At 42.4% G+C, this 26,126-nt stretch overlaps 1 protein-coding gene across 50 annotated transcripts in view; it reads left to right on the forward strand.

The window, feature by feature from the left end:
* Positions 1–26,126, forward strand: part of camk2b2 (calcium/calmodulin-dependent protein kinase (CaM kinase) II beta 2) — a 264,708-nt gene that overhangs the window by 153,074 nt on the left and 85,508 nt on the right. For 21 of the 50 annotated variants that reach the window (XM_043681413.2, XM_043681424.2, XM_043681420.2 and 18 more), the window contains exons 10-12: positions 144–266; positions 676–759; positions 13,754–13,796. In XM_043681413.2, the coding sequence (XP_043537348.1) occupies positions 144–266; positions 676–759; positions 13,754–13,796 (250 nt within the window). Of the gene's footprint in view, positions 1–143; positions 267–675; positions 760–13,753; positions 13,797–18,518; positions 18,618–26,126 lie in introns of all 50 variants that reach the window. The other 29 variants (XM_043681403.2, XM_043681412.2, XM_043681409.2 and 26 more) reach the window with 2 other exon arrangements.

Consider the following 26,126-nt stretch of genomic DNA (forward strand, 5'->3'; position numbering starts at 1 on the left):
GATCACAGGAGGAAAACTCCTCCCTCCACTGACTATCATAAAGTGAACAAATCTGGACAGAAATAAGATGTTATGATATTGTGTAAAAGACATGCTATTTCTTGAGAATTCTCATTTTTACCTCTTTTTCTGTCATCTCTTAGTTTCCTTCTCCTGAGTGGGATACGGTTACTCCAGAGGCCAAGAATCTCATCAATCAGATGCTGACAATTAACCCTGCCAAGCGTATTACTGCCACTGAGGCACTGAAACACCCCTGGGTCTGTGTAAGTGTTCATCTATGGTCATTGCACAGGAGCTGCAGGAGTGAATGCATCCCTCACCTTTGTATCTAGCAAAGAAGGCTGGACGGCATTTATCATGTCATTTAAGTGAATGTTAGATTTTAGCCTGCCAACAGGCCCTCCAGTTTCTACATGTCATGTGGATCGTTTGGATATAACCCCTTGACCTTAAACAGAAATGAGTGACCAAGATTGAATGGGATATGATAGAGGTGAACTGCTGTATTGTGACGATGCTCAGTTCACTCTGCAAGCAAGTTAATGAAGCATCTTTACTTAGACCATCTCTCTGTTTTTCACGAGCTGGGGAACGAATGGGACAAAATGTTTACAAAAATTGAATTGTAAGAAGAGCTCCATCAGTGAAATTAAATTTTTTGTTCACTTTCAGCAACGATCCACTGTTGCGTCTATGATGCACCGCCAAGAAACTGTGGAGTGTTTGAAGAAATTCAATGCCAGACGAAAACTCAAGGTGAGAAACCCTTCGTTACAATCACTTTGCTGGGGCTGTGTCACCTTTTCAAGTGCTGTGAGGGTATTTTGTAGTCTTACTCGTGAATTTGTTGGTGCATTGACATTATGGTCACAGATTTTAAAGTGTTCAGATCTTTATTTTCAGGGTCTGAACCTGAAAATAAAATTTGCTGTAGTGCACAGCTTCCAGACCACCTTATTGATCCATTCACTTACCCATGAGGTTACCTTCATGAAACCCTGAAATCTATTTTGAATTTTGAATATTTCTATCAAATCAGACATTTGGGGGGAAAACCCTACTGTAGATATCTTCTCACCAGACCTTAAACCTGTGAAGTCCAGAACATTGTCTCCCGATTCAGTTGGTGTCAATCACTTAACATTGCATTAACAAAATGAACTGCACAAAATACTGAAAATGATCAGGTTATTCTGATGAAAGAGAGGTCATTAACCTGACCTTAATTTGATTTCACTCTGCACAATTGCTAGCTGTTCTGATGAATATTTCCAGCATTTTTGTTTTTTGTTTCAGAATTCCAGCATCTGCAGCATTTTATTTTTGTGATCACTCTTGAAATTGTGGTGAATTTATTTCTTGGAAATGGAGCACCACATAATCTCAACTCGATCCAATTAAAACAACAGGTGTTACGCTGTTCTCCTCTCGACTGAGATTCCACTGGAGATCAATGTGAGGCCTAAACTTTTCACAAATTAAATCAAAGAACATGGATGAAGGGAGCAAAAATGTGGTTGCTAAATTTGCTGATGACAAAAGCTAGACAGAAAAGATAGTGTAACAAGGCCACAAAGAGATATGGATAAGACTATAAGACACAGCTGCAGAAACTAGGCAATTCAGCCTATCGAATCTGCTCTGCCATTTTCTCATCCCCATTCTCCCACTTTCTCCCCGTAACCCTTGATCCCCTTGACAATCAAGAACCTATGTATCTCAGTCTTAAATATACTCAATGACCTGGCTTCCACAGCCTTCTTTGGCAGTAAATTCCATAGATTTACCTCACTCTGGCTGAAGAAGTTTCTCCTTACTTCTGTTCTAAAAGACCTTTACTCTCAGGCTGTGCCCTTGGGTCTTAGTCTCTCCTACCAATGAAAACATCTTCCCCAACATCCACTCTGTCCAAGCCATTCAGTACTCTAAGTTACAAATGAGATCCCCCCCCTCATCCTTCTAAACTCCATCGAGGGTATACCCAGACTCCTCAAACATTCTTCGTATGGCAAGCTTGTCATTCCTGGGACGATTCTCGTGAACCTCATCTGAACCTCCTCCAGGGCCAGTACATCCTTCCTGAGATATGGGGCCCAAAACATCACACAATACTCCAAATGTGGCCTGACCAGACCCTTATAGAGCCTCAGAAATACATCCCTGCTTTTATATTCAAAATAAATGCCATCATTGCCTTTGCCTTCCTAACTCCTGACTCAGTAGTTTAGCAGAGATCTGTACAATGTAGAGAAATGTGAAATTGTCCATCTTGTCAGGAAGAATAAGTAAGAAGCTGATCATGGAAATAATGATAGGTTGGAAGGCTTTGAGAGGCAGAGTGGGATCTGGGAGCCTTCGAGTGCGAATTGTAAAAGGTTTGAGTGTATATACAGCATGTAATTAGCAAGGAAATTAAATGCAAAAGTAAGGAATTATGCTTGAGTAGTACAAGGCACTAAGGGCGAAATATTTGGACTACTGAGTAAAGTGAAGTACTGTGATTTCATTGAAACATGAAGGACTCTTAAGAGGCGTGATAGGGGAAATGCTGCGAGCATACTTCCCCTCATGAGAGAGTCATGGACCAGAGGGCATAGTCTGAGAATAAATGGGTGCCAGTTAAAGACTGCTAAAAGAAGGAATTTGTGCTATGAGGGTTGAGAGGCTGTCCACCTCCTTGCCACAGAGAGCTGTGGGAGGGTCAAGACTGAAATAGAAAGACCTTGATCAGTAGGGAAGTCAAGGGTTAATGAGAAGGGAAAGGAAAGTGAATGTGAGGAATGTCACATCAGCCATGGTCCGACTGGATGCCAAACAGCCTCGATGGGTCAACTGGGAGAAAGTGAGGACTGCAGATGCTGGAGATCAGAGCTGAAAAATGTGTTGCTGGAAAAGCGCAGCAGGTCATGCAGCATCCAAGGAGCAGGGGAATCGATGTTTCGGGCATAAGCCCTTTTCAGGAATGAGGAAGGTGTGTCAAGCAGGCTAAGATAACAGGTAGGGAGGAGGACTTTGGGGAGGGGCATTGGGAATGCGATAGGTGGAAGGAGGTTAAGGTGAGGGGGTGGGGGCGGAGAGGTCGGGAAGAAGATTTTAGGTCAAGAAGGCGGTGCTGAGTCCGAGGGTTGGGACTGAGATAAGGTGGGGGGGAGGGGAAAATTCGGAAGCTGGAGAAATCTGCATTCATCCCTTGTGGTTGGAGGGTTCCTAGGCGGAAGATGAGGCGCTCTTCCTCCAGGCGTCGTGTTGCCATGGTCTGGCGATGGAGGCGGCCAAGGACCTGCATGTCCTTGGCGGAGTGGAAGGGGGAGTTAAAGTGTTCAGCCACGGGGCGGTTGAGTTGGTTGGTCCGGGTGTCCTAGAGGTTTTCTCTGAAACGTTCCGCAAGTAGGCGGCCTGTCTCCCCAATGTAGAGGAGGCCACATCGGGTGCAGCGGATACAGTAAATGATGTGTGTGGAGGTGCAGGTGAATTTGTGACGGATATGGAAGGATCCCTTGGGGCCTTGGAGGGAAGTGAGGGGGGAGGTGTGGGCGCAAATTTTGCACTTCTTGCGGTTGCAGGGGAAGGTGCCGGGAGCGGAGGTTGGGTTGGTGGTGGGTGTGGACCTGACGAGGGAGTCACGGAGGGAGTGGTCTTTCCGGAATGCTGATAGGGGAGGGGAGGGAAATATATTCTTGGTGGTGGGGTCTGTTGTTTGGAGGTGGCGTAAATGACGAAGGATGATACGAGGAATCTGGAGGTTGGTGGGGTGGTAGGTGAGGACCAGTGGGGTTCTGTCCTGGTGGCGATTGAAGGGGTGGGGTTCAAGGACGGAGGAGCGGGAAGTGGAGGAGATGTGGTGGAGAGTATCGTAGACCACGTCTGAGGGGAAATTGCAGTCTTTGAAGAAGGAGGCCATCTGGGTTGTTCGGTATTGGAACTGGTCCTCCTGGGAGCAGATGCGGTGGAGATGTAGGAATTGGGAATATGGGATGGCGTTTTTACAGGGGGCAGGGTGGGAGGAGGTGTAGTCTCGGTAGCTGTGGGAGTCGTTCGGTTTATAGTAAATGTCCGTGTTGAGTCGGTCGCCTGAGATAGAAATGGAGAGGTCTAGGAATGGGAGGGAGGAGTCTGAGACGGTCCAGGTAAATTTGAGGTCGGGGTGGAAGGTGTGAGTAAAGTGGATGAACTGTTCAACCTCCTTGTGGGAGCATGAGGTAGCACCGATCTTTACATTGCTGAGGCTAAACGCCAGCTCGCAGACACCTCCTCCTACTGCCCCCTTGACCATGACCCCACCTCCCACCACCAAACCATCATCTCCCAGACCATCCATAACCTCATCACCTCAGGAGATCTCCCATCCACCGCCTCCAACCTCATAGTCCCACAACCCCGCACTGCCCGTTTCTATCTCCTGCCCAAAATCCACAAACCTGACTGTCCCACTCCTCCAAGGACATGCAGGTCCTTGGCCGCCTCCATCGCCAGACCATGGCAACATGACGCCTGGAGGAAGAGCGCCTCATCTTCCTCCTAGGAACCCTCCAACCACAAGGGATGAATGCAGATTTCTCCAGCTTTCTCATTTCTCCTCCCCCCACCTTATCTCAGTCCCAACCCTCGGACTCAGCACCACCTTCTTGACCTAAAATCATCTTCCCGACCTCTTCCCCCCCCCCCCCCCCCCACCCCCTCTCCGGCCTATCACCCTCACCTTAACCTCCTTCCACCTATCGCAGTCCCAACCCCCCTCCCCCAAGTCCCTCCTCCCTACCTTTTATCTTAGCCTGCTGGACACACCCTCCTCATTCCTGAAGAAGGGCTTATGCCCGAAACGTCGATTCCCCTGCTCCTTGGATGCTGCCTGACCTGCTGTGCTTTTCCAGCAATACATTTTTCAGCTCAATGGGTCAACTGGCCGACCCCTGTCGCTATTTCTTGTGGTCTAGTGTTGGTCATCTTATTTAAGGATGCATTGGAAGCAGTGCAAAGTGAGTTACTTGGGCTAACACTTTGCAGATTACTGGAGACAGAGTCAAAAAATGTGGTGCTGGAAAAGCACAGCAGGTTAGGCAGCATCCATGTAGCAGGAGAATCAATGTTTTTGAGCATAAACTCTTCATCGGGAAAGAAGAGCTTGTGCTCGAAATGTCAATTCTCCTACACTTCGGATGCTGCCTGGCCGGCTGTGATTTTCCAGCACCACACTTTGACTCTGGGCTGACTCTGGGCTAACACCGTGTTGGTTTGTGTCCGTTGGGATTTTGAAGAAGCAACATGATTGAAATCCATAAAATATTGAGGGATCTTGATGGGATGTATGTGAAAGGATGTTCGTGCTTGTATTGCAATCTCGAGTTAGGGTTCCAAGATTAATAATGAGGGTCCCAATTCAAGACAGAGAAAATGTTTCCTCCTAGGGTTGTGAGTCTCTTCCTCAAAAGGCAGTGGAAGCAGTCTTTGACTATTTTTAAGTAAGAACTGGACAAACTGTTGGGACACAAGGAATTCTAAGGTTTTCATGTGTACGCTAGAATGTGGAATATTGCAATTAGCAGTGATCTTCTTGAATGGCAGAGCAGACTCGAGGGGCTAAGTGTATGTTTGTATGTAGAGACATACATTGAATGTTCACAAAGAATTGTCCAACTTGAGAAAGCAAATTTATGCGTTCAGCAATAAATAATGAAGCATATCCAGAAAGTGAGGAGAAAGTAAGCAAGTTCTGACAAATTCTGAGCTGGTTTTGACAACCCAGAGTAAAGTTTCCTTTACCAAGAATATCATGGTGAAACCAAGCAGGCCTAGCTAAAGAAAGCATTTGTTTTTGGTACTTGAAAAACTGAGTTGATGAATTGTTGACAAATAACATTTAACTGAACAAAAATATAGATGACTGAAACACTGTACAGCTGTGCACCAGGACTGAAAAGCAAAAGCTTGCACTTGTACAGCATTTTTTGAATGCTTAGGTTATTCCCTGTGCTTTACAGCTATCGAAGCACTTCTGACCTCATTGTTACAAGATGTATACTCCTGTATGTACAGCAAGCTTCCACAAACAGCAATTAAATAAGTGAGAAGCAAATCTGTTTCAGTGATCTTACTTGAGGAATAAAGATTTGAAATTATTGTTTGAAGAAGCTGAATTCTTGACTTCAAATCCTACCATGGGATGTTTCATGTTGACTGAAGACTAACAATGCTTCCTTCAAATAAGTTCTCAAAAAGGTGATTCCTCTGAGTACAGCACTTGCACAGTTTGATGCAGGAGTGTAAGACTAGATTATGTCTGACAGTCTCTGGAATGGAACTTGTGACTGGAAGATGACATTGCTGCCAGTGAGTGAGGAGTGAAATCACATGGCTGTCTGACTACAAATTGAGAGCTCAAATTAAAAATAGATAGGTGAAGTTGAATTGCAGAAGCTCAGCACAAACATTGAAATAAGATTATGATTTGGGGTAAATCCCAGAAGGTCATAAGTGGATTGATTTCTGAAGATTATACTTTTCTTGGAATTTGCCAAAATGCCAAAAATAGTTTTCAAAGATACAAACTCATTTGCAAAAGTCACATGAAAGAAATGAGAGATCTGCCCAGTTCCTTTGCTTACCTGTTCAAGGACGTTGTGCATCTAAATTATGTTCTGTTTTTATCATCAATCATGAGACATGAGAATCGCTGTATGGGCCAGCATTCATTTCTAGTCCCCATTTGCCCTTAGTGGTGAGCTACCTTCTTGAACCACTGCTGTCTCTGTGCTGTAGGTTGACCCTCAATGTTGTCGGGGAGGGAATTCACAGATTTTGACTCAGCGACAGTAAAGAAACAGCGATATACTTCTAAGTCAAGATGATGGTGGCTTGGGGGGTATCTTGGTGGTGTTTCCATGTATCTGCTGCCCTTGGCCTTCTGGATGGAAAGAGGGCTTGCGTTTGGAAGGTGATGTTGAAGGATCTTGGATAAATTCCTGTAGTGTATCTTGTAGATAGTGAACATTGCTGCAATTGAGCAATGGTGGGAGAGGAAGTATGTTGATGTGGTGTCAGTCAAACCCGCTACTTTGTCCTGGATGGTGTCAAGCTTCCTCAGAATTGTTGGAGCTGCACCCGTCCATGCAAGTGGGGAGCACTTCAGTCTCACAGTTGACTTGTGCATTGCAGAAGGAGAACCAGGAGGTGAGTTCCTCACTGCAGTATTCTTGGCTTCTGACCTGTTGTTGTAGCCAATGTGTTTATGTGGTGAGTCCAGTTGAGTTTCTGGTCACTGATAGCTCCAAGGATGTTGATAGTAATTAAAGCACCATCGAATGTCAAAAGGTGATGGCGAGATTGCTTCTTATTACAGATGGTCGTTGCTTGGTATTTGTATGGCATGCATGTTACTTGCCACTTGTCAGCCCAAACCTGTATATAGTCCAGATATTGTTGCATTTCAACACAGACTGCTTCAATCCCCTAAGGAGTCGTGAGTGGTGCTGAACATGATGCAATCTTTGGCAGTCATGCCACTTCTGACCTGATGATGGTCAAAAGGTCTTTGATGAAACAGTTGAAGATGGTTGGGACAAGGATACAACCGTGGGTAACTTGTGCAGAGATGTCCTGGAGCTGAGATGACTGGGCTCCAAAAATCACAACCATCTTCCGATGTGCCAAGTATGACTCCAACCACCTTGACATCAAGGCTGCATTTGACTGAGTGTGACATCAAGGACCCCCGATTCCCATTGATTCCAGTCTTGAGACCTTGATGTCAAGGGTAATCACTTTTAACTCACCTCTGGAATTCAGCCCTTTTGTCCATGTTTGAATCAAAGCTGTAATGAGGTGAGGAACTGATGGGCGCTGGCAGAACCCAAACTGAGCATGACTGAGAACCTTATTGTGAAGCAACTGCTGTTGATGACACTTTTCATGACTTCATTGATGATTGAGAGTAGAGTGATGGGGCAGTAATTTACTGGGTTAGATTTGTCCAGCTTTTTGTACACAGGACATACCTGGATAATTCTCCACATTGGTGCATAGATGCCAGTGCTGTAGCTGTAGGAAGAGCTTGTCTCGGGGAGCAGCAATTCCTGGAGCACAAATATTATTATCAGCATGTTGTCAGGGTCCATAGACTTGGCCGTATCCAGTTTCTCCAATCATTTCTTGGTCTCATATGAAGTGAATTAAATTCGCTGAAGATAGGTATCTGTAAAGCTGAGGACCACTTGAGGAGGCTGAGATGAATCACCCACTTTGCATTTAGAGTCATTGAGGTGTACAGCACAGAAACAGACCCTTCGGTCCAGCCTGTCCATGCCGACCAGATATCCCAACCCAATCTAGTCCCACCTGCCAGCACCCGGACCAAATCCCTCCAAACCCTTCCTATTCATATACCCATCAAAATGCCTTTTAAATGTTGCAATTGTACTCGCCTCCACCACATCCTCTGGCAGCTCATTCCATTCACGTACCACTCTCTGCGTGAAAAAGTTGCCCCTTAGGTCCCTTTTATATCTTTCCCCTCTCACCCTAAACCTATGGCCTCTAGTTCTGAACTCCCCCACCCCAGGGAAAAGACTTTGTCTATTTAACCTATCCATGCCCCTCATAATTTTATAAACCTCTATAAGGTCACCCCTCAGCCTTCGACGCTTCAGGGAAAACAGCCCCAGCCTATTCAGCTTCTCCCCATAGCTCAAATCCTCCAACTCTGACAACATCCTTGTAAATCTTTTCTGAACCCTTTCAAGTTTCACAACATCTTTCCAATAGGAAGGAGACCAGAATTGCACGCAACATTCCAACAGTGGCCTAACCAATGTCCTGTACAACCGCAACAATTTCTGGCTGAAGGTCACTGCAAATGCTTCAGTGTTATTTGTTACTCTGATGTGTTGAGGATGGGGTTATTTGTGGAGCCTCCTCCTCCTTCAGTGTGTTGTTTAACCATCCATCACCATTCAATTGGATGTGGCAGGATGCACAGCTAAGATCTGATCCTTTGGTTGTGGGATAGCTTAGCTCTGTCTGTTACTTGCTGCTTATGCTGTTTTGTATGCAAGTAGTCATGTTTAGTCGCTTCATCCTCAGTTATGTCTAGTGCTGGTCCTGGCATGCCCTCCTGCACTCTCCATTGAACCAGGGTTGATCCCCGAGCTTGCTGGTAACAGTTGAATGAGGGATATGCTGGGCCATGAGGTTACAGATTGTGCAGGAGTACAGTTCTCCTGTTGATGGCCCAATCTTAAGTTGCTAGTTCAGTTCAAAGTCTGTCCCATTCAGCACAGAGATAGGGCTACACAACACAATGGAAAATTGTGAAGACAGGACTCTCTGCAGAAGGACTGTGCGGTGGTGACTCCTACCAATGCTTCATACATTTGTCATTCTAATGCATTTGCAGCAGACAGATTGGTAAGGATGAGGTGAGAAGTGTTTTTCCTTCTTCTTGGTTCCCTCACCACCTGGCGCAGACCCAGTGTCACAGCTATGTCCTTTCGGAGCCAACCAGCTCAATGAGTCATGCTGCTGCCAATCCACTGTTGGTGGTGGATGTTGCTATCTCCCACCCACTGTTCATTTTGAGCCTTTGTTATCCTCCGTGCCGCCTCCAAGTCTTGTTCAACATGGAGGAGTCCTGATTCAGTAGCTGAGGGAGGATGGGAACCAGCAGGAGGCTTCCGATCCATGTTTAACCTGAATCTGTGTGACTTTGTGGGGTTCGGAGTCTTTAAGTTGTGAGAACTCCTCGGGCAACTCCCTCCTGACTGTAAACCACTGTGCCATCATCTCTGCTGAGTCAGGCATACCGATGGGACAGGACATTTCCAGGGAAGGTGGTGGTGGTGCCTGGGACATTGTCTGTAAGTTATGATTCCACGAGTATGAAAGTGTTAGGCTTAACTAGTCTGTGAGACAACTTTCCTAATTTTTGGCACTAGCTCTTAGTTGTTTATAAGAAGGACTTTGAAGGGTCAATAGGGCTGTTTCTGCTGTTGTATTTTCCATTGAATTATGTTGTTTCATGTTGGTGTTTTGGCAAAACTTTGAGATTGAATTTTAGATTGCCATAGAACTTCAGTCCTTTATCAAGGAGGGAGTCATCAACAGCAGCAGAATTGTATTCCAGCATAACCTGTTACCTCATGGCCCAGCAGATCCCCCACTCAACCATGACCATGACTCTCTTCCAGAAGGGCTTATGCCCAAAACATCGATTCTCCTGCTCCTTGGATGCTGCCTGACCTGCTGCGCTTTTCCAGCAACACATTTTTCAGCCATGACCATCAAGCCCAGGGGTCAGCCCTGATTCAGTGGAGAGTCCAAGGAAGGAGGTTACACTGCTTGCTATTTTCTAGCTGCACAGTTGGTTTATTTATGAGAGAAATCACTGGAGTGAACAGAATTTAGATTGCATGTCCTGTGAGGGCAGTGCTTGAATAACTGACCACTTTTAATCAGAACTTATAATTGAAGAGAACATGTATGTGTAGAACCACAGGAAAGAACGAGGTTCTCAATGAATATTTCTCCTGTGTTTACCATGGAGAAAGGCATGAAGACTTGGGAACTTCGGGAATTCATGGTGATGTCTTGGGGACAGTCCATATCACATTGGAGGAGGATTGGGATGTATTAGAATGCATAAGGGTGGATAAGGCTCCTGACCCTGATCAGATGTATCCAACAGCACTGCAAGAGGCTAGAGAATAAATTGCAAGGGCCCTGACTGCTATTTTTGCATCAACTTTAGCCATGGATGATGTCCCAGAAGACTGGATAGCGAATGTGCCATTATTCAAGAGGGGCTGCAGAGAAAAGCCTGGGAACTATAGGACAATAAGCTTAACATCTGTGGTGGGTAAAGTGTTTGAGAAGATTCTGAGGGATAAGGTTTACATACAGAGAAGGTAGTATGCATATGGGAATAAGCTTCTAACAGAAGTGGTTGAGGTGGGTACATTAACAACATTTAAAAGGCATTTGGACAAGTAGATGTATAGGAAAGGTTTAGAAGGATATGGGCCAAGTGCAGAGAAATGGGATTCGCATGAATGGATATTTTGGTTGGCATGGACCAGTCAGGGCCAAGGGGCCCGTCTCCATGCTGTAGGACGCTATGATTGTAACTGGCACATCTGTTCATTGCTGCACCTCAGTTGGAATCAGCTCTGGCTGAAAGTGGGCAACAACATGCATTGTTTGAGTCAGATGAAGCCTCCTTCCAGACTTTTGAGTACACAGTCGAGGCTGACAGTTGAATGCAGTATCAGGGAAATACTGCACTGTTATGAGTTAAATGTGCTAGTTGCTGGACATGAAGTTGATCCAGAGTGAACATACCTATAGCAACTATTTTCATGAATGGACATCGGTGTCAGTTGTGATATCCAGAATGGCACAGGAAGGGGCAGACCTTATTAGCATAAATAAAGAGAAACAAATAGAATTGGTGAGGAGAGAGGGGGGAGAATAACAAGAAGGCCCAATTAATGGTTGCTTAAATGAATGTGCATGGTTTTTGGAGCAAAATAAGTGAATTAATGGCACAAATAGAAGTTAATGGGTATGGTCTTACGGCTGTTACAGAACCATAGTTATGAGGAGAACAAAACCGGGCATTTAATATTCGTGACTAAGTGTCTTTTCAAAAGGATAGCCAAGAAAGAAAGCCAGGTTATGGGTAGGTTAGTTAGTCTGAGATGGAAAAAAATATAATACTAAGAAATAGTCCTGGATTGGAAAGCTAGTAACCATCTGGGTGGAGTTAAGAAATGACAATGGGGAGAATTGAGTGGTGGGAGTGGTCTATCACTCCTTTACTGAAGCTATATTTTAGGACAGACTGAAAAATCAGGAGATGATCAGGTCTTGTAAGAAAGGCAGTGCAGTACATTCATCTTGAGGGATTTTAATCTTCATGGAGATTGCGAAAATCAAGTTGACAGAGATACCAGTGAGAAATTCATAGAGATTATTTGGGACAGTTTGTGGTCATAATATGTGATGAATCCAACCAAGGTTTGGGTCAAATAATATGGAATCAGGCAGTTTTAATAAATGATGCCGGAGTGAAAGATATTTTGGTAAAGATTGACCATAAGATGTAAAATTTAGCTTTCATTTTGAGACTTGCATCTGAAACAACTGTCTTAGACTTTGATAAGGGTAATTACATTTGATTAAGGGTGGAGTGATTGGAGGAGACTTGGAAAGGCAATGAGCAGAAAAGATAGCTGAGCATTAATAATTTTAACTACACTACCAGCAGCAATTGTGCCTTCAGCTGCCTAAGTCCTCTGCTCTGCAATTTCCTTCCTAAATATCTCTACTTCTCCATCTTTCTGACCTCTTGAAAGCTAATGCAGATATTTGCAGGAAATACAGTGCTAACTGAGAGAAGACAGAGAGTTGTGATAAGAGGGGCATTTTCAGGATGACAACCGGTAACCAATGATGTGCCATAGAGATCAGTGCTGGGCTCACAGTTCTTTACAACATATATTAATGACGTTGAAGAATGTGAATATACAGTAGCCTAGTTTGCAGCTAACACAACAAAAAGTGCGAAGGCAAGTAGTGAGAATGACAAAGAGTCTGCAGAGGGTTGTAGACTAATAACGTTTATGGGCAGAACTTGTCACATGGAATATAATATGGAGAAATGTGTATTCCTGCACTTGGGCATGAAGACTAAAACAGCTGTCTATCACTTAAATGGAGAGAAACTGTAGATAGTTGCAGCACAGATGGCATTGTCTCTTTGAGATCTTTTTCACAAGCTACCATCCAAGTTCAGCAGGTAATAGGAAAGGCAGATGGAACTTTGGCCTTCATTTCAAAGGGAATGGAGTACAAAAATGAGTACCTCTTCATAAAATTATACAAGGCACTCTGCAGTCCATGCTTCGAATAACGTGAAGAGTTTTGGCTTCCGCATCTAAGGAAAGATACTCCGGTACTCCAGAGATTCACTAGGTTGATTCTGGGTCTGGAGGGATTTTCTGATGAGGAGTGGTTGAGTAAATTGGGTCTTTGCTTATTGGAGTTCAGCAAAATAAGAGGCAACCTTGATGAAACCTGCACGATACTTTGAAGCATGACAGGGTCTCAAATACTGAGAGGTACTTTCCCTTTCTGCAAGAGACTAGCACCAGAGGGCATTATCTCAGAGTGAAGGATTGCACATTTAAGTCCGAGATAAGGAGGAATTTCTTCTTTCAGGATAGTGAATCTATGGAATTCTTCACCACTGAGAGCTGACAGGCTTGGCCGTTTAAATTATTCAAGGCTGAGATAGACAGATTTTGTAATCAGCATGCAATTCAAGGGTTATAGGGAAAGACGGAAAAGTGAAGTTGAAGATTATCAAATCACATATGATCTTATTGAATGAAGACACAATGGGCTGAATGGCCTCCTTCTGCTCCCATGTCTTATGGATGTACTGTCTTTCACAAGAGAACTTATATTGAGGCCCTTGCTACCTCCTCAAATGGAATATATGAAGAAGAGCAGGGCATTTTCACCAGTACCTCAACTAACTTGAGTAAAACAAATGATCTGGACACGTATCATCTCGCTGTTTTGAGAGCTTGGTGTAGACAAATTGACTTTTGCATTAAACAATGGCTGCATCTTAAAAAGTGCTGAATTGTTTCTGAGACATGTGGGAAACTGGGTTTGTGAATAGGGCTTGAAAACTATGATGATATGATATTTGAGTTGTATCCATTGACTGATGTTTTCCTTCTATCCCATCCAGGGTGCCATCCTCACCACTATGCTAGCAACACGGAACTTTTCAGGTAGGTTTCATTGAAATTCTTTGTTTTGAAAGTAATTTCCTTATTAATCCCATTGTGAGATGTCACTTGACATGAATTGCAGGCGTTTGATGCATTTGCCACCTCACCAGTGCATTCAACCAGCTTTATCATGGTTTGCAGATGAAGTTTGATGACAAAACAAGGAGCTGAAAAATTTGGGAGGGGAACTTGGCTCATTTGTCGTCTGTATAACACACCAAATAATTAGTTTTTCCAAGAGATAAAAAATAGCTGCCCAGTGAAAACCCAGTGGGAAATCGTCACACATCATAGAAACTGGAATAATACAGTCAAAGTGGAAACTAAAGCTTGTTGCACTGAACATATTCCAAGTTTTTTGTCATGGGAAATTGGAAGGTGCTTCACTACTGGATAAGATAATGGATGATATGGTGTAGTCTCAAGCCCAGTTGTGTGCCTCTCCCGACTCCTTGATATCCTTATATCAAAACCGTCAGTAACTGAGCTTGAATCAACACGAAAATGCAGTTTCCATGGAGAAGAAAATGGCACATGACAGCAACATTGATTTAACAATATTCTCCTCTTCCCTGTCTTAAGGGGTGATCTCTTGTTCTTAAACAGTGCCAACTCATTTTTGTTGTTCCCTTAATACGTGTAATGAACAGAAATCTGTCGATCTTAGACTTCAGGTTTACAATTGACCCAGCAGTAACTTCATTTGTGGAAGTGATGTCGAAACTAGTACTACCCTTGACTTGGAAAATATTTTGCTAACTTCTCTTGTAAAGTCTGTCTCTCTAACCACTAGACTCTACCCACATTCCAAGACACTTTGAATAGTTTCTCTTTAACTTTCCATCAGTTGCCTTTAACAATGTGAAAATATAAACCAAATCGCCACTTATCCTTCTCACTTCCCTGAGGACCATCTATAGTTTGTATAATATTCTCATAATGTAACCTTTTTGAGTCCACCTTTTAGTTTGTAAATAAATGCGAGGGATAGAGAGTTGGGAAGGTTTCAGGACAGAATTCTCGAGAATTGGCTTCAGGTAGCTGAAAGGTCTTCAAATTCTGCAAGAATTGCTTTGGCAAAAGTCGTGCACCAGTGGCCAAAAGCTGAGAAACAGACTGTTTGAGATGGGATACTGGGTTGGATGGGTATGGAAGTCATGTGGGTGAGGCATGCAAAGGAGGGGGATGAATTTCAGACCAAGTGATTGATATTCAGCAACCTAGAGGAAGTGTCTTTGTCATGTTATGAACCTGGCTAATGTTAGTACTGTATAAGTCAGATACCAGAATGAAATCTGCTTTGACAGTCAAATTTTGTTTTTTGCAAAATTAAAATGAGATTTTTCACTAAAACAGACACACAAGGTGCAGATTTGATTTGAGCTATAAAACAGATGTCAATTGCACAAAAGAAATAAAAATGAAATAAAACAAATAATGTATCTAAGCATATCTCGACAGTTGCAAAGAATTTCAAGTACACAGTGATGTAATATCTCATCCACTCTCCAACTTCAAAAAAAAGTTATTTCCCTTTCCTATCAAATTTGAAGGTTTGACTTAGGTGCTTTTTCTTTGCTTCCTTCCTGTGAGCTGTGAATTCTCATCTAACTGAGAGCTTAGACTTCCTCAGCTTTCAACTACTAATGCATTTTTAAAACCAAATGTTCCAGGTTTGTAAGTTGCACAAACAATCCTTTTTGCCTGCATTAATTAGTATGAACAATCTCTTTTTTTTGAGAAGAGACTGTACTGGCATCTACCTTTGGCCAAGTGTTCTTTGAACTGCCCAAAAACTTTTCCAATCCCTGTGTTTTTCAAAACTAAAATTAATGCTTGATTATTCTAAACCCAGCAACAAGCTCATATCTTTTAACATCATCTTTGTCCTCTCATAAGTCCCTACAAAATAATCAAGCTTCAGGAGGACTTCTGTCATCTACTCTCTGACACATACCTGATTAAAGTCATGGTTTTAGAAAGACTGACTCATTTATTACTAACCCTTCACAAAACTCGACTGGCATCTATATGCCACACATTTGAAATCCACATTCAAGGAAAATCGTCTTAATATCTCTGAATCATAAGCTTTTGGCCACTGTTGTCCTAGTTTATAGCTACATCCTCAGTGTACACATTTTGCTTCATGCTTCTTTTTTCTCAGTTTATATCCTTTGTGAAGTAAATAGTCTTGCTTGATAATGTATTATTTTAAACAGTGCCATACCTCAGAATGTCAACTACTTGCATACGAATTCTTTAATTCTCTAATTGCTTCCAGTAACGTGAAACATTTTGACCAAATGCTTCCAGAAACTCAATTTATTTTTCAACTGGATTGAAAGTCAGCTAATGGATTTTGACTTTGCTGTTGTCGCATTTGTTAACTGCTTGTCGTGTCACTGAGACTGTGTTGGCAGATCCCTGCACCAAGGGTTGCTGTGCACAACTTGATATGTTGAAAACAAATGTGCATTGATTTGAAGTCAGCTCGAAGAAGTGTAAGCCTCCCATGATATTACTGATTATGCATTATCCACCATTTCCCTTTCATGTTTCACAGCCAAGCACTTTAAATAAATCTGAGGTTGGAAAACAGAGCAATACAGACATCAGTCATTTTCATACAGCAAAAGCAATCAAGCCTATTCAGTAAAAATGCATCATTCGATTCATCTTGTTCCAACAGCCTGAATTCACCCTGTCTTGTTTGCTACATTTCAACCGTTTGTTCACTTTCAAAGCAATGCACACTGTAAGTCACACATAAACCTTGGCAAAGCCACATCCTTTTACCTTTCTTTTAATGATTCATGTCTTCTCAGTTTTACTTTGTTATCTTGTAGTCTGCGTGTATATTTAGCAAGTATTAGAGATAATGCAGCTATAGCTGTTTTTTTCCCATCTCATTTATGGGATGTGGGAGTTGCTGGTAAGACGACAACTTGTTGCCTATCCTTATCTGCTCTCATTCATCACACCCAGTCAATGTCTATTCAAGTCACTGCACCCTTTGATTAGAAGTCATGTAGAGCAGAAATCTCATCTTCTTGCGGTTTTGGTGGTTTATGCTTCACTCTGTTATTCCATTTCATGATTGACTCTGAAGTCTGTTGTCTATTCCTCACAGCTGGACTGCCCAGATCTGTTGCCAGAAGCCCCCTGTCCTTCCCTCCAATCCACAGTGAAGGAGGAATTCCAGAAGCTCCTCTATGCTCATGCTTGTTTGTGAAATTTATGATCTGGTTCATGTCAGACTGTGTGCACCCAAAGTCCAAGCTGCAGTTACAAGTTTTGTTTTATTAACTGCTAAATTACATTTGTAAATGTCCATGAGAGGTTTTGTTCCATCTGCTGGAACCATTGCAGTGGCGGCACTATGCCTACAATGAATGAGCAACCTTGGAGTAATTGAGTGGCTTACGAGGCTATTTTGGAGGTTAGATGTCAATCACATTCTTATTGTAATTGAGAGTCACCCATATTTCTGTGGGTCTGCAAAGAGGCCAGGTCACACGATACTGGCAAGTTTCTTTCGCAAAGGTCGTCACTGAAACAGGTTTTTAAATGATAATTGAGAAGTGACATGGTCTTCATCATTAATAACTACTTGTTATTTCATACCTTATTTCATTCACTGCAATAACGTTAGGATTTGACCTTAAGTCTTTGTTATTAACCCAGGTCTCAGATCATGTGTTACATCACCAATTATGCTCCCGTTCCCTGAAGCCCAAAATATATACTCCCCACCACCCAAAAAGTAGGCAAGGAAGAACATTCAGATCTGAAAGCCAGTAATTGCTGGGCAAGTCATTTGGAATTTCAATTTATTTAGTTAACAGAGAGAAGACCTTCCTGCTCCAATGGTTTCAGTCCATTTATCAATGTTTTTATACAAATTATGAGGGAAACCAATGAACCTTGAGAAACTGTTAATTTTTTGGGTCTAGATATTTTCATGAAAGAAAGTGAGCAACTTCCAGTGATGAACAATAAAAGCAATAAATAGAACACTTTTCAGAGCAGGGTTGGAGTTGTTTGCTTGTAAAGTTAGTCAAATTTGTTTTATGTATGCATTTCCTGAGAGTTTGTTGCTGATAGATAGCTAAAAGTTCACTATTCTCTTCACTTGATAGGATTGTGCTTTGTATTTAGCCTGATTGAAATTTCAGAAGGAAAGTCAGCTTCCTGGTGGCCTGCTGCAAATTAGGTCTGAATAAGCTGTTCACTATGTTGTTTTCCCAGTTTCCTGTGGAAATCACTGATCAGCTCACGATTTAACTGACAGCACATTTCAAAATTAGATCCCCAAAGAATAAGAAGGGTCTCTGTCAAATCGTGTGCCATTTTGAAGGGGACCACTCTGGGGCTATCTTTCACAGTTGGTATCTGGCTTGTAGAATTTAGATAGTTGCTTCAAATCAGTCAAATCAGTGGGCTCAGTTTGAGAAACCCTTTGATCTACTGAAAATGAATCCAAACTTGAACCATTCCTGCATGCATATAATTCCACGTGCAGTGGTCAACGGTGGTGGCAAGTTCTGATTCTTCGGTAAGAAAAGATCTCCACTGATTTAAGATGCACAATAGGATTCAAGAGAGGTTGATATAGATATGCGGCACAGTTTTCCACCTCGAGTTAATTGAGTATGTGGTCAAGCTGTGCTGAATGTGTTTTGCTGATGTTGCTTGCTTTCTTTTTATTCCCGCCAACAGTGGGCAGACAGACCACTGCGCCAGCTACAATGACAGCTGCCGCCAGCGCGACTGTTGGTCTCGTTGAACAAGGTAGACGTGTGCGAGCAGACACTGCAGGTGGAGGGCATGCTCAGAACTAATGCTCTGCTTTCTTAACTTGTGAACGTATCCTACTTTGTGTATTTGTTGTCTGGATATTTCAATCCCATTTTAACTGGCTGAGCAGCAGGGAGAAGCTTTGGGTGAATTTTCTTAAACATCAAAAATCAGATCAGGAAGTTCCATTTAAGACATTTGACCTAGTAGGCACCAATTTAAAGAAAGCTAATTTGTGAATGAGGTAACTTGAGGTCAGCCTTTGATATGCTTGCAAAAGCCAACTTGAGCCGAACCATTAATGTACAACCAGTAGTTCTTCCGAGTGGCTCAAGTTGATTCCAGTAAATTAATATTCCATCGAAAAGTACTGTCACAAAGTTTGTACTTGTAAAGTCAGCATATTCTTGTTGGTTAACTTGTCTGTGCCAATTCCACTGATTTGGTGCCTTAATGGACAATTTCAAAACTGAGCCGTTGAAATGGTTGTCTTGTGTGCAGTGAAGCCTGGATTGTAATGTCCATTTGCTGTAATCATTTTGGTTTCCATGTTTTTGACCCTGATTGGCCCTTCAAGTGTCTGTGTTGTTTGGTGCAGTCTATTTTGTATGCTCCTGTCTTGCACAATTGTGCAATGTTTTATGTATCCTGTTGTTAGCACTGTTGCTATAGTCAGAGCCAAGTCAAGTCTGGGTTTGAATCATTGAAAAGTCAGTTTAGTGTCTTCAGTTTATTTTTGCATTTGAAGTCTGATAATCTAAAATATTGAACAAGACTATTTGACATTGGCAAATGGCCTCTTGGGAACAAACCTTCAAATCAGTTTCTCAAAGAGCAATAGCAACAGAAGGACATGTCTAGATGATTTAGATTTCAGTAAACTTTGTGTTTGCAGTGCTGCCTGTCCAACGCCTAGCTGGACCTTAGGGAATTGGGCATCAAGTCACAAGGGCACTCTCTCAAACTCCTGAATTCACCATCACATTCTGGATGAGTACACTCATATCATTTAACCTAGAAAGTCTGTGTCCCTCCACAAATCTTTGCTGGCTCAAAATCTTGCCTCCGCCGTATAATCTGAGTTCAGGCGGAACAGTGATTGAGGTGCTGTCATGGATTTGTTCATGAGAGAAGTGAATGGTGAGCCTGGGTCCCTGAAGTTGGCTGACTGACCCAGGAATCCCATCTCTCTCCTCCAGTGTAGGCATTATGTGTGGGCATTACACGGTGTCAGATTTAGACAGTACTTCGGGATATGAGAGTTGTCCCCTTAGGAACGAAAGAGAGAACATATTTGGTCAGATAGTGGGGCGCTAGCAACAATTGTACATCATGGGGATGATAGTATAGTGTGAAAATAATTGTTTTGTCCAGGTAAAGTTACACAGTTGTAGTCAAAGACTGAGCTCAAAACCAACTTGCATGAAGTAATTAAACGTGACCAATTATGTGAATGATAACATTTTTTGGGACCACTGAGATTGTTTTGGTGAAATGCCCAGTCAGAGTTCAAGTCCTGAAAATTGTTCCACATTCCTGAAGTGTAAAAATAAAGTGTATTTTGTTATCCTTTAAGCCATGTACTCTTGCCCAATATCTGTCCAGAGGCTTTGTCGAGGGAGAACTATGTAAAAATAAACTGATTTGTTTCTCCTTTACTGATTCAAGTAAGACTTGTAATGGGTTAGTCTGAGTTTCAGCTTTGATATAGAAAGCCACTGAGGCAGCTTTACTGATGAAACATCTGCCCAACCACGAGCTCAAATTGTTTGCAGAGTGAGATGGCGAGCTGGGGGAGGGAGAGGGAGAGAAGAGGAGAGAGGTCAGTTTATATGAAGAGGGAAAAGGAGAGTTTGCACTTCACTGACTTTGTGATCGTGTTGCTTCAGTTTGTCAGTGGCTGTGCTTGCACTTTTGGAAAATGAATGCTGCATGCCGGAAACAAAAAAGCCATGTGCATGCGAAAACGGGGCTTGCTTGCTCTGTTTTATTGTGTATCGTGAAGTTATTTCTTCCTATCACATTGTTCTCATGGCATTGGGATAAGTTGCATGTGTGTTGGTGGTTCGACAATACAAAAGCCCTCTTTCCAGGATTACCCATGCTGGTGGACAGTTCGCTTTGAGATCTTGGTGGAATTGCTGTCCTAGAGTGGCTTCAGTGGAAACAGCAGACTGCTTCACATTGATTGGTGCTGTGGTTGAGGGTGTTGACTTGCATAAGTTGCCACTGAGAGCACTCTAAATTCATTCTGAAATCATTCTTCACTATTTTCTTGTGAGGACAGCAAGCAACCTCTGTCATCATTCTGCTTACAGAGACCGGTGACTGACCACCATGAACCAACCGTGCAGTCCATTCGAGCTGTGAATGAATTTTCCAAACTTTCCCTTTTGAAGAAATTGTTGCTCTTTTATTGATCTGCGCTCCACACCAACATAACCTCTTATCTGAGGTCAGCATCTTGCAGCCCTCCTGTCAGACCAGCTGAACTCTTAGAATTGCTGTCCCTCTGGGGAAAAAAAAGTACAGATGTTTCCTGCATCCCTCAATCCTCACCTCTTGTTCTCCCCCCTGACATCCAGCAAACGAAATAACCAAATGATATTGGCAGCTCTCATCCCCAATGATCCAACTCAAATCAATCTCTCCAACTTCCAGCCCAAACATTCAGGTAAATAGAGACATAATGCATCAGCTGCATTGAACATAGCGCTGCAGGCAGATAGATGTAAACATGAGAACAAGGAATCCTAAGAGATACTGAATTCTGAGAAACTGTTGAAAACTATTGGATTCAGAAGCATGATCCTGCAGCATGGTGCATTTGTCCTCCTTGCAAGTAATAAGATGATGGTGGCCATTTGCTCCAAGTGACCACACTGTTCTAGTGTTGGAGTTAGTCCATCTTGCTTGTTAATTTTTCCGTTAAAGTTTCCCTTATCAAAAAGTATCATGATGCAAGTAAATTGATCTAACCTAAGGTCCCTAACTCATCTCCAAAACATTTGGAAGGCCTTTTTAGATCTTTGTTTGAAGGGACGTCAGCATTGTTTTGTTTCCGTCATACATATTCAAGACATCGGAGCATGGTAATGACATTGTTTACTTGATTTGATCCCTTGACGCTTTTTTTGTGGCCAGATGCTCTGCAGACATCTCCAGTCAGGCGATGTCTATTCAGGGGAGCGGTTGTTCTGAGAGCTGCCAAGGGTTGCAAGTTTTACTTGTTTAGAGCATGGTGATCAAGGGACGACTGTGAATTAAGTTGATGTAATGTTTCAATTGCATTGGAAGTTGTGCTCCAGTCAGAGAGGTGTAAACACGGATTGCATGGACATCCTTTGAACTGTTGAAAACTGGCCACTATTTGATTTAATTTCTTGTCTTTCTCTTTTGAATCTTCTGTCTCCTTGACTCCACCTCTACTTACGCAAGGTAAGGAGGGCTCTAATCAGGGCTTCTTTGCCACTCCAACCAAACTCTGCAGTTGCTCTGCTAATGTTGATTTGTTTCGACCTAACCTTTATTATTTTATTTCTTCCTTTCGCTCTTAGACACATTGATGATGTAAAAGATGTGTACAATGGAAGCAGTTTTTTTTTCTGAAACCCGTTCATGAGTTTAGTTGAAGGTTTATACAGTTTCTAACAATGTGTACTTGTTTCTCCATGTGTGAGTCCTACCTGATGCAGACTGAAAATATTATCTGGTTTGAAGTCTTTATGGTCATTTGAAAGCAGAAAAATAATGTTTGATGCTTGGCTGAAAGTTTATTTCTTTTGACATAGTGAATTTTAACTTGTCAGTGCAATAGAGACCATCTTTGGTTTTGTCTAAAAGCAGCGTTGGTCTTTCATTTCTATCATGGATACAATGAGACATCCTCTTCATGCCAACATACATTCGAACAGAATCATACTGAGTTCGTCCCTCATCTCTTTTTCTCCCAGTTTTATGTCTGGATTGGTGCTGTCTACTGTTGAAACCATGAAGTGGGAAAGTTTCATCGATTGTTTTTAATTTCAGTCCATCTCTTGCTTTCACCTTGCCCATCTCTAATTCTTGCCTTCCTTTTCTTGATATCTGTTTTCCATTTCTGAAGACGGGCTTTATTGTAATCTTCACTCCAAATTCACCGATTCACACACTTTCCTCAACTACATGTCCTCCCACCCTGCTTCCTGTGAAGGTTCCATTCTTTCTCCACGTTTATCCATCTCTGTTACTTCTATTCTGATGACACTGCTTTCCACACTACAATTTGTGCTATGTCTTCCTTTTACTTCCTTAGCAGGGAGAAGATTTCCATCCAGCATAGCTGGCAAGGGTCTTCACTGTGTGCAGTTTGGTTTGCTCTCACCTCTTCCCGTTCTCCCAAATGCATGATCATGCTTTGTTTGTGCTGACCTTTGGTCCTCTGCATTCAGCAGATCATCTGAGACCATATCGTCCAACTCCAATGTGCTGCAGCCATCAAACGCATCTAACCCAGTCTTCCCCTTTGAGCATTGAGCACAGGGCGAGACCCTCTTCAGCATCCTGCTCCACCCTGACCCTCCTTGCCTTGCAATAGCACCTTTCTGTGCAAGCTTGGAAGATGCTTTACCTGCCCTTTCACCTCCCCTCTTCTCAATGTTCAATTGTCCAAGCACTCCTTCCAAGTTAACAGAATTAATGTGAATTTCTTTCAACCTAGTCTACCGTATTTGCTGCTAATAATGCGATCTCCTCTACATTGGGAAAACCGTGCATACTGGCTGAGCGCTTTTCAGAAAACACCCCATTTGATTGTAAGCATCATCCTGAACTCCCTGAATTTGTGGCTGCTGATCATATGAACTCTAGGTTTGCTGCGCTCTGACCTTTATGTCTACTGCCTGCCACAGTGTTAGAATGAAAGTTAATACAACAAGGAGGAGGAGGAGTAGTTAACCTTTCGGCTCAACACTCCACAGCTTCTGGACTCAAGATTTGAGTTTGATTTAGTTTATATCCTCTGCATTGAGCTAGTCCTGTTCTGTAAATTTTATTTTGTTGGCCTTCATCTTGTTTTTTTTTCTCCTTTGTCCCTTCATAATGCATTCAGATGATTTTTATGCAGCAAGTCACGTCATTTCGATGCATCCTTTGTTTCTTCCCAGTGTCCACTGTCACTGCGACTGTTGCATCAAGAAATCTCTTGTTTATTCTCCCCTCGCCTCCATCTTGTCACAGATCATCTTTTTTCATCCTGCCCTCTCCTGCTGATTTAGGAATTCACATGTTTCTGTTTAGCTTCAATTCTGGTGAAAGATTGTCAACATGAAATGTTAACCCTGTTTCTGTCCACAGATGCTGCCTAACCTGCTGAGTTTTCTCCAGCTTTTTCTTTCATTCTTATTTCTTCTAATTTGTCTGAATGACCTCCAAGCTCAAGATGCTTCAATTTTTTTGCAGCAGTGGCATAATCCTATACATTTGGGAAGGGACATGATTCAAGTATGTTTCGCTGCTTTTGGAGCACCGATCTCTGTGACAAAACTCATCATAAGTGCTGGATATTGTTGTTGATGTTAAGCTCACAGCTGGGATTTCTGGATTCTTTTCATTTGTGCTGTTTTATAAAGCAGTGAACAGCTCCACAAACTGCACTGAGCAACAGTGACCAGTTTAACCTTTTAAAACACATTTCTGATTTTGGGCAAGGACCGCATTTATTGCTTATCCTTAATTGCCCTTGAGAAGGTGGATGCTGTCTTAACTTCCTGGATCATTTGATGTGGTCAGGCTCCTTGTACAGTGCTTTTTAATGCAGAAAGGTTTAATTTTAACGAAGTGATGATGAAGGACAGGCCAATACACGTCCATGTAAACTTGATGTACGACTTGGAGGTGGGGTTAGTGGGATTTTGGGGCGTGTTTCCTTTTTATGAAAAGTTTGGATATATGAATACCACATAATGTATCCAGATACAGCCACAAAGCAAAGTGTCCACTGTTTTTCTGAAGTGAGTACAGTAGTCCTCCTTCACCTGTGGGGGATATGTTCCAAGACCTACCGTGGAATCCCAAAACTGTGGATAGTAGTGAACCTATTCATTTCAATGGGAAATTTAGCTTCGCGGCAGCCCCAGTCCCTGGTTCTGGCATGTTCCATGTAATATGTTCAGACCACAGTAAATCCCAGGTAACTGAAACCGGGGAAACTGGACCCGCAGATACAGCGGTCGCTCTGTACATTATTGACACACGCTCAGCAAATTTCACAAGTTAATGTCTTTCTCCCAGAGTTAACTTATATCCAATGACCTTTGTGAGAGACATAGAGCCAACCATTATCCTTCTCTTTCTACTGAGAGATGACTATTGGACCTGAAAGAATTTTTTTGGATTTTTTTTCCCTTAAGATTTGTTTTGATAATGTGCATTGAATTAATTGAACTGAGGCTCCAGTAAAAGTGGAGCATTCCAAGCTTGCTGGAGGGAAAGTTGCATTTGAAATTGCTGTTTTGGAGAGATATGATTTTGTTATTATCCCATGAGATTATCTCCTTGAGTTGTGCACCAGCTGCAGCCATTCTTGTAAAGTTGAATGCTTAGGATGAGAACATTGCCAGGAGGTCACTACAAAGCAGACTGGTCCGGTTCCCAGAATCTCACAGAGCTACGATTGGAGACATGTTGCTGTCTCAGGATGTGGTTCAGAATTAGTTCTTTGCAAGTCCCCTTATCAATTCCATAGAAGGGCATCAACTCTGAATTTAAAATTCAATCTGGTTAACTAATTTTGGATGAAGAGTTTTGATACAAAGGTTATAGATTGCTCCAGAAGAATTAGTTCCATCTGAAGCTGAAAGAACTTAATAAGTTGTACTTGAAAGGTTGTTGAATGCGGGATAGAAAATGAATTCTTGATTGAATTTTTGAATTGAGAAATGGACCCATGGTGAACTCATCCTTGTCACAGATTTATGCAAATTTGCAGAACAAGCTCTCAGATTTTCAGCTGTGGGGCGCCTGTCAAAAATTCAATCTTGGTATGTGTTCAGAATAGCTGTAGTATCTCTGAAACATAGGTTAGTGTATGTCACTTCCACTTATTGACAGATCAGTGACTCTTGTGTCTACTTGGTTAATGAAATAGACACCTGTCACTGGTTCTCATTGAATCACCAACAAAAGACACAGCCTTCCAAAGGGTTTGCAAAGGAGTGTGTCAGAGTTTTTGGTTGGAACTAAATTGGTGTCATATATCATTGCAGTAACACAAATTCTGATTAAATATTTGTAATGTTTCCACTGAACTGACATTTAGTTTCATGAGTCATTGGCATTGTATTGAAAAGTCAAACTGTTACAGAACAATTGAAATTATCTGAAATAATCTCTTACTGAAGTGTGGTGGATCAGCATTGAGATGGTGGGGCGAAATCATTGAATCCCTATGATGTGGCCCCACAAGTCCACATCGATCCTCTGAAGAGTAGGCCACCCAGAACAATTCCCCAACCCTACATTTACCTCTTAATAATGTACCTAACCTGCACA

Source organism: Chiloscyllium plagiosum, unplaced genomic scaffold (assembly GCF_037043375.1).
Source record: "Chiloscyllium plagiosum isolate Xiang-an unplaced genomic scaffold, Cpla_swu_hap1 HiC_scaffold_48, whole genome shotgun sequence".
In the NCBI taxonomy this organism is placed as follows: Eukaryota; Metazoa; Chordata; class Chondrichthyes; order Orectolobiformes; family Hemiscylliidae; genus Chiloscyllium; species Chiloscyllium plagiosum.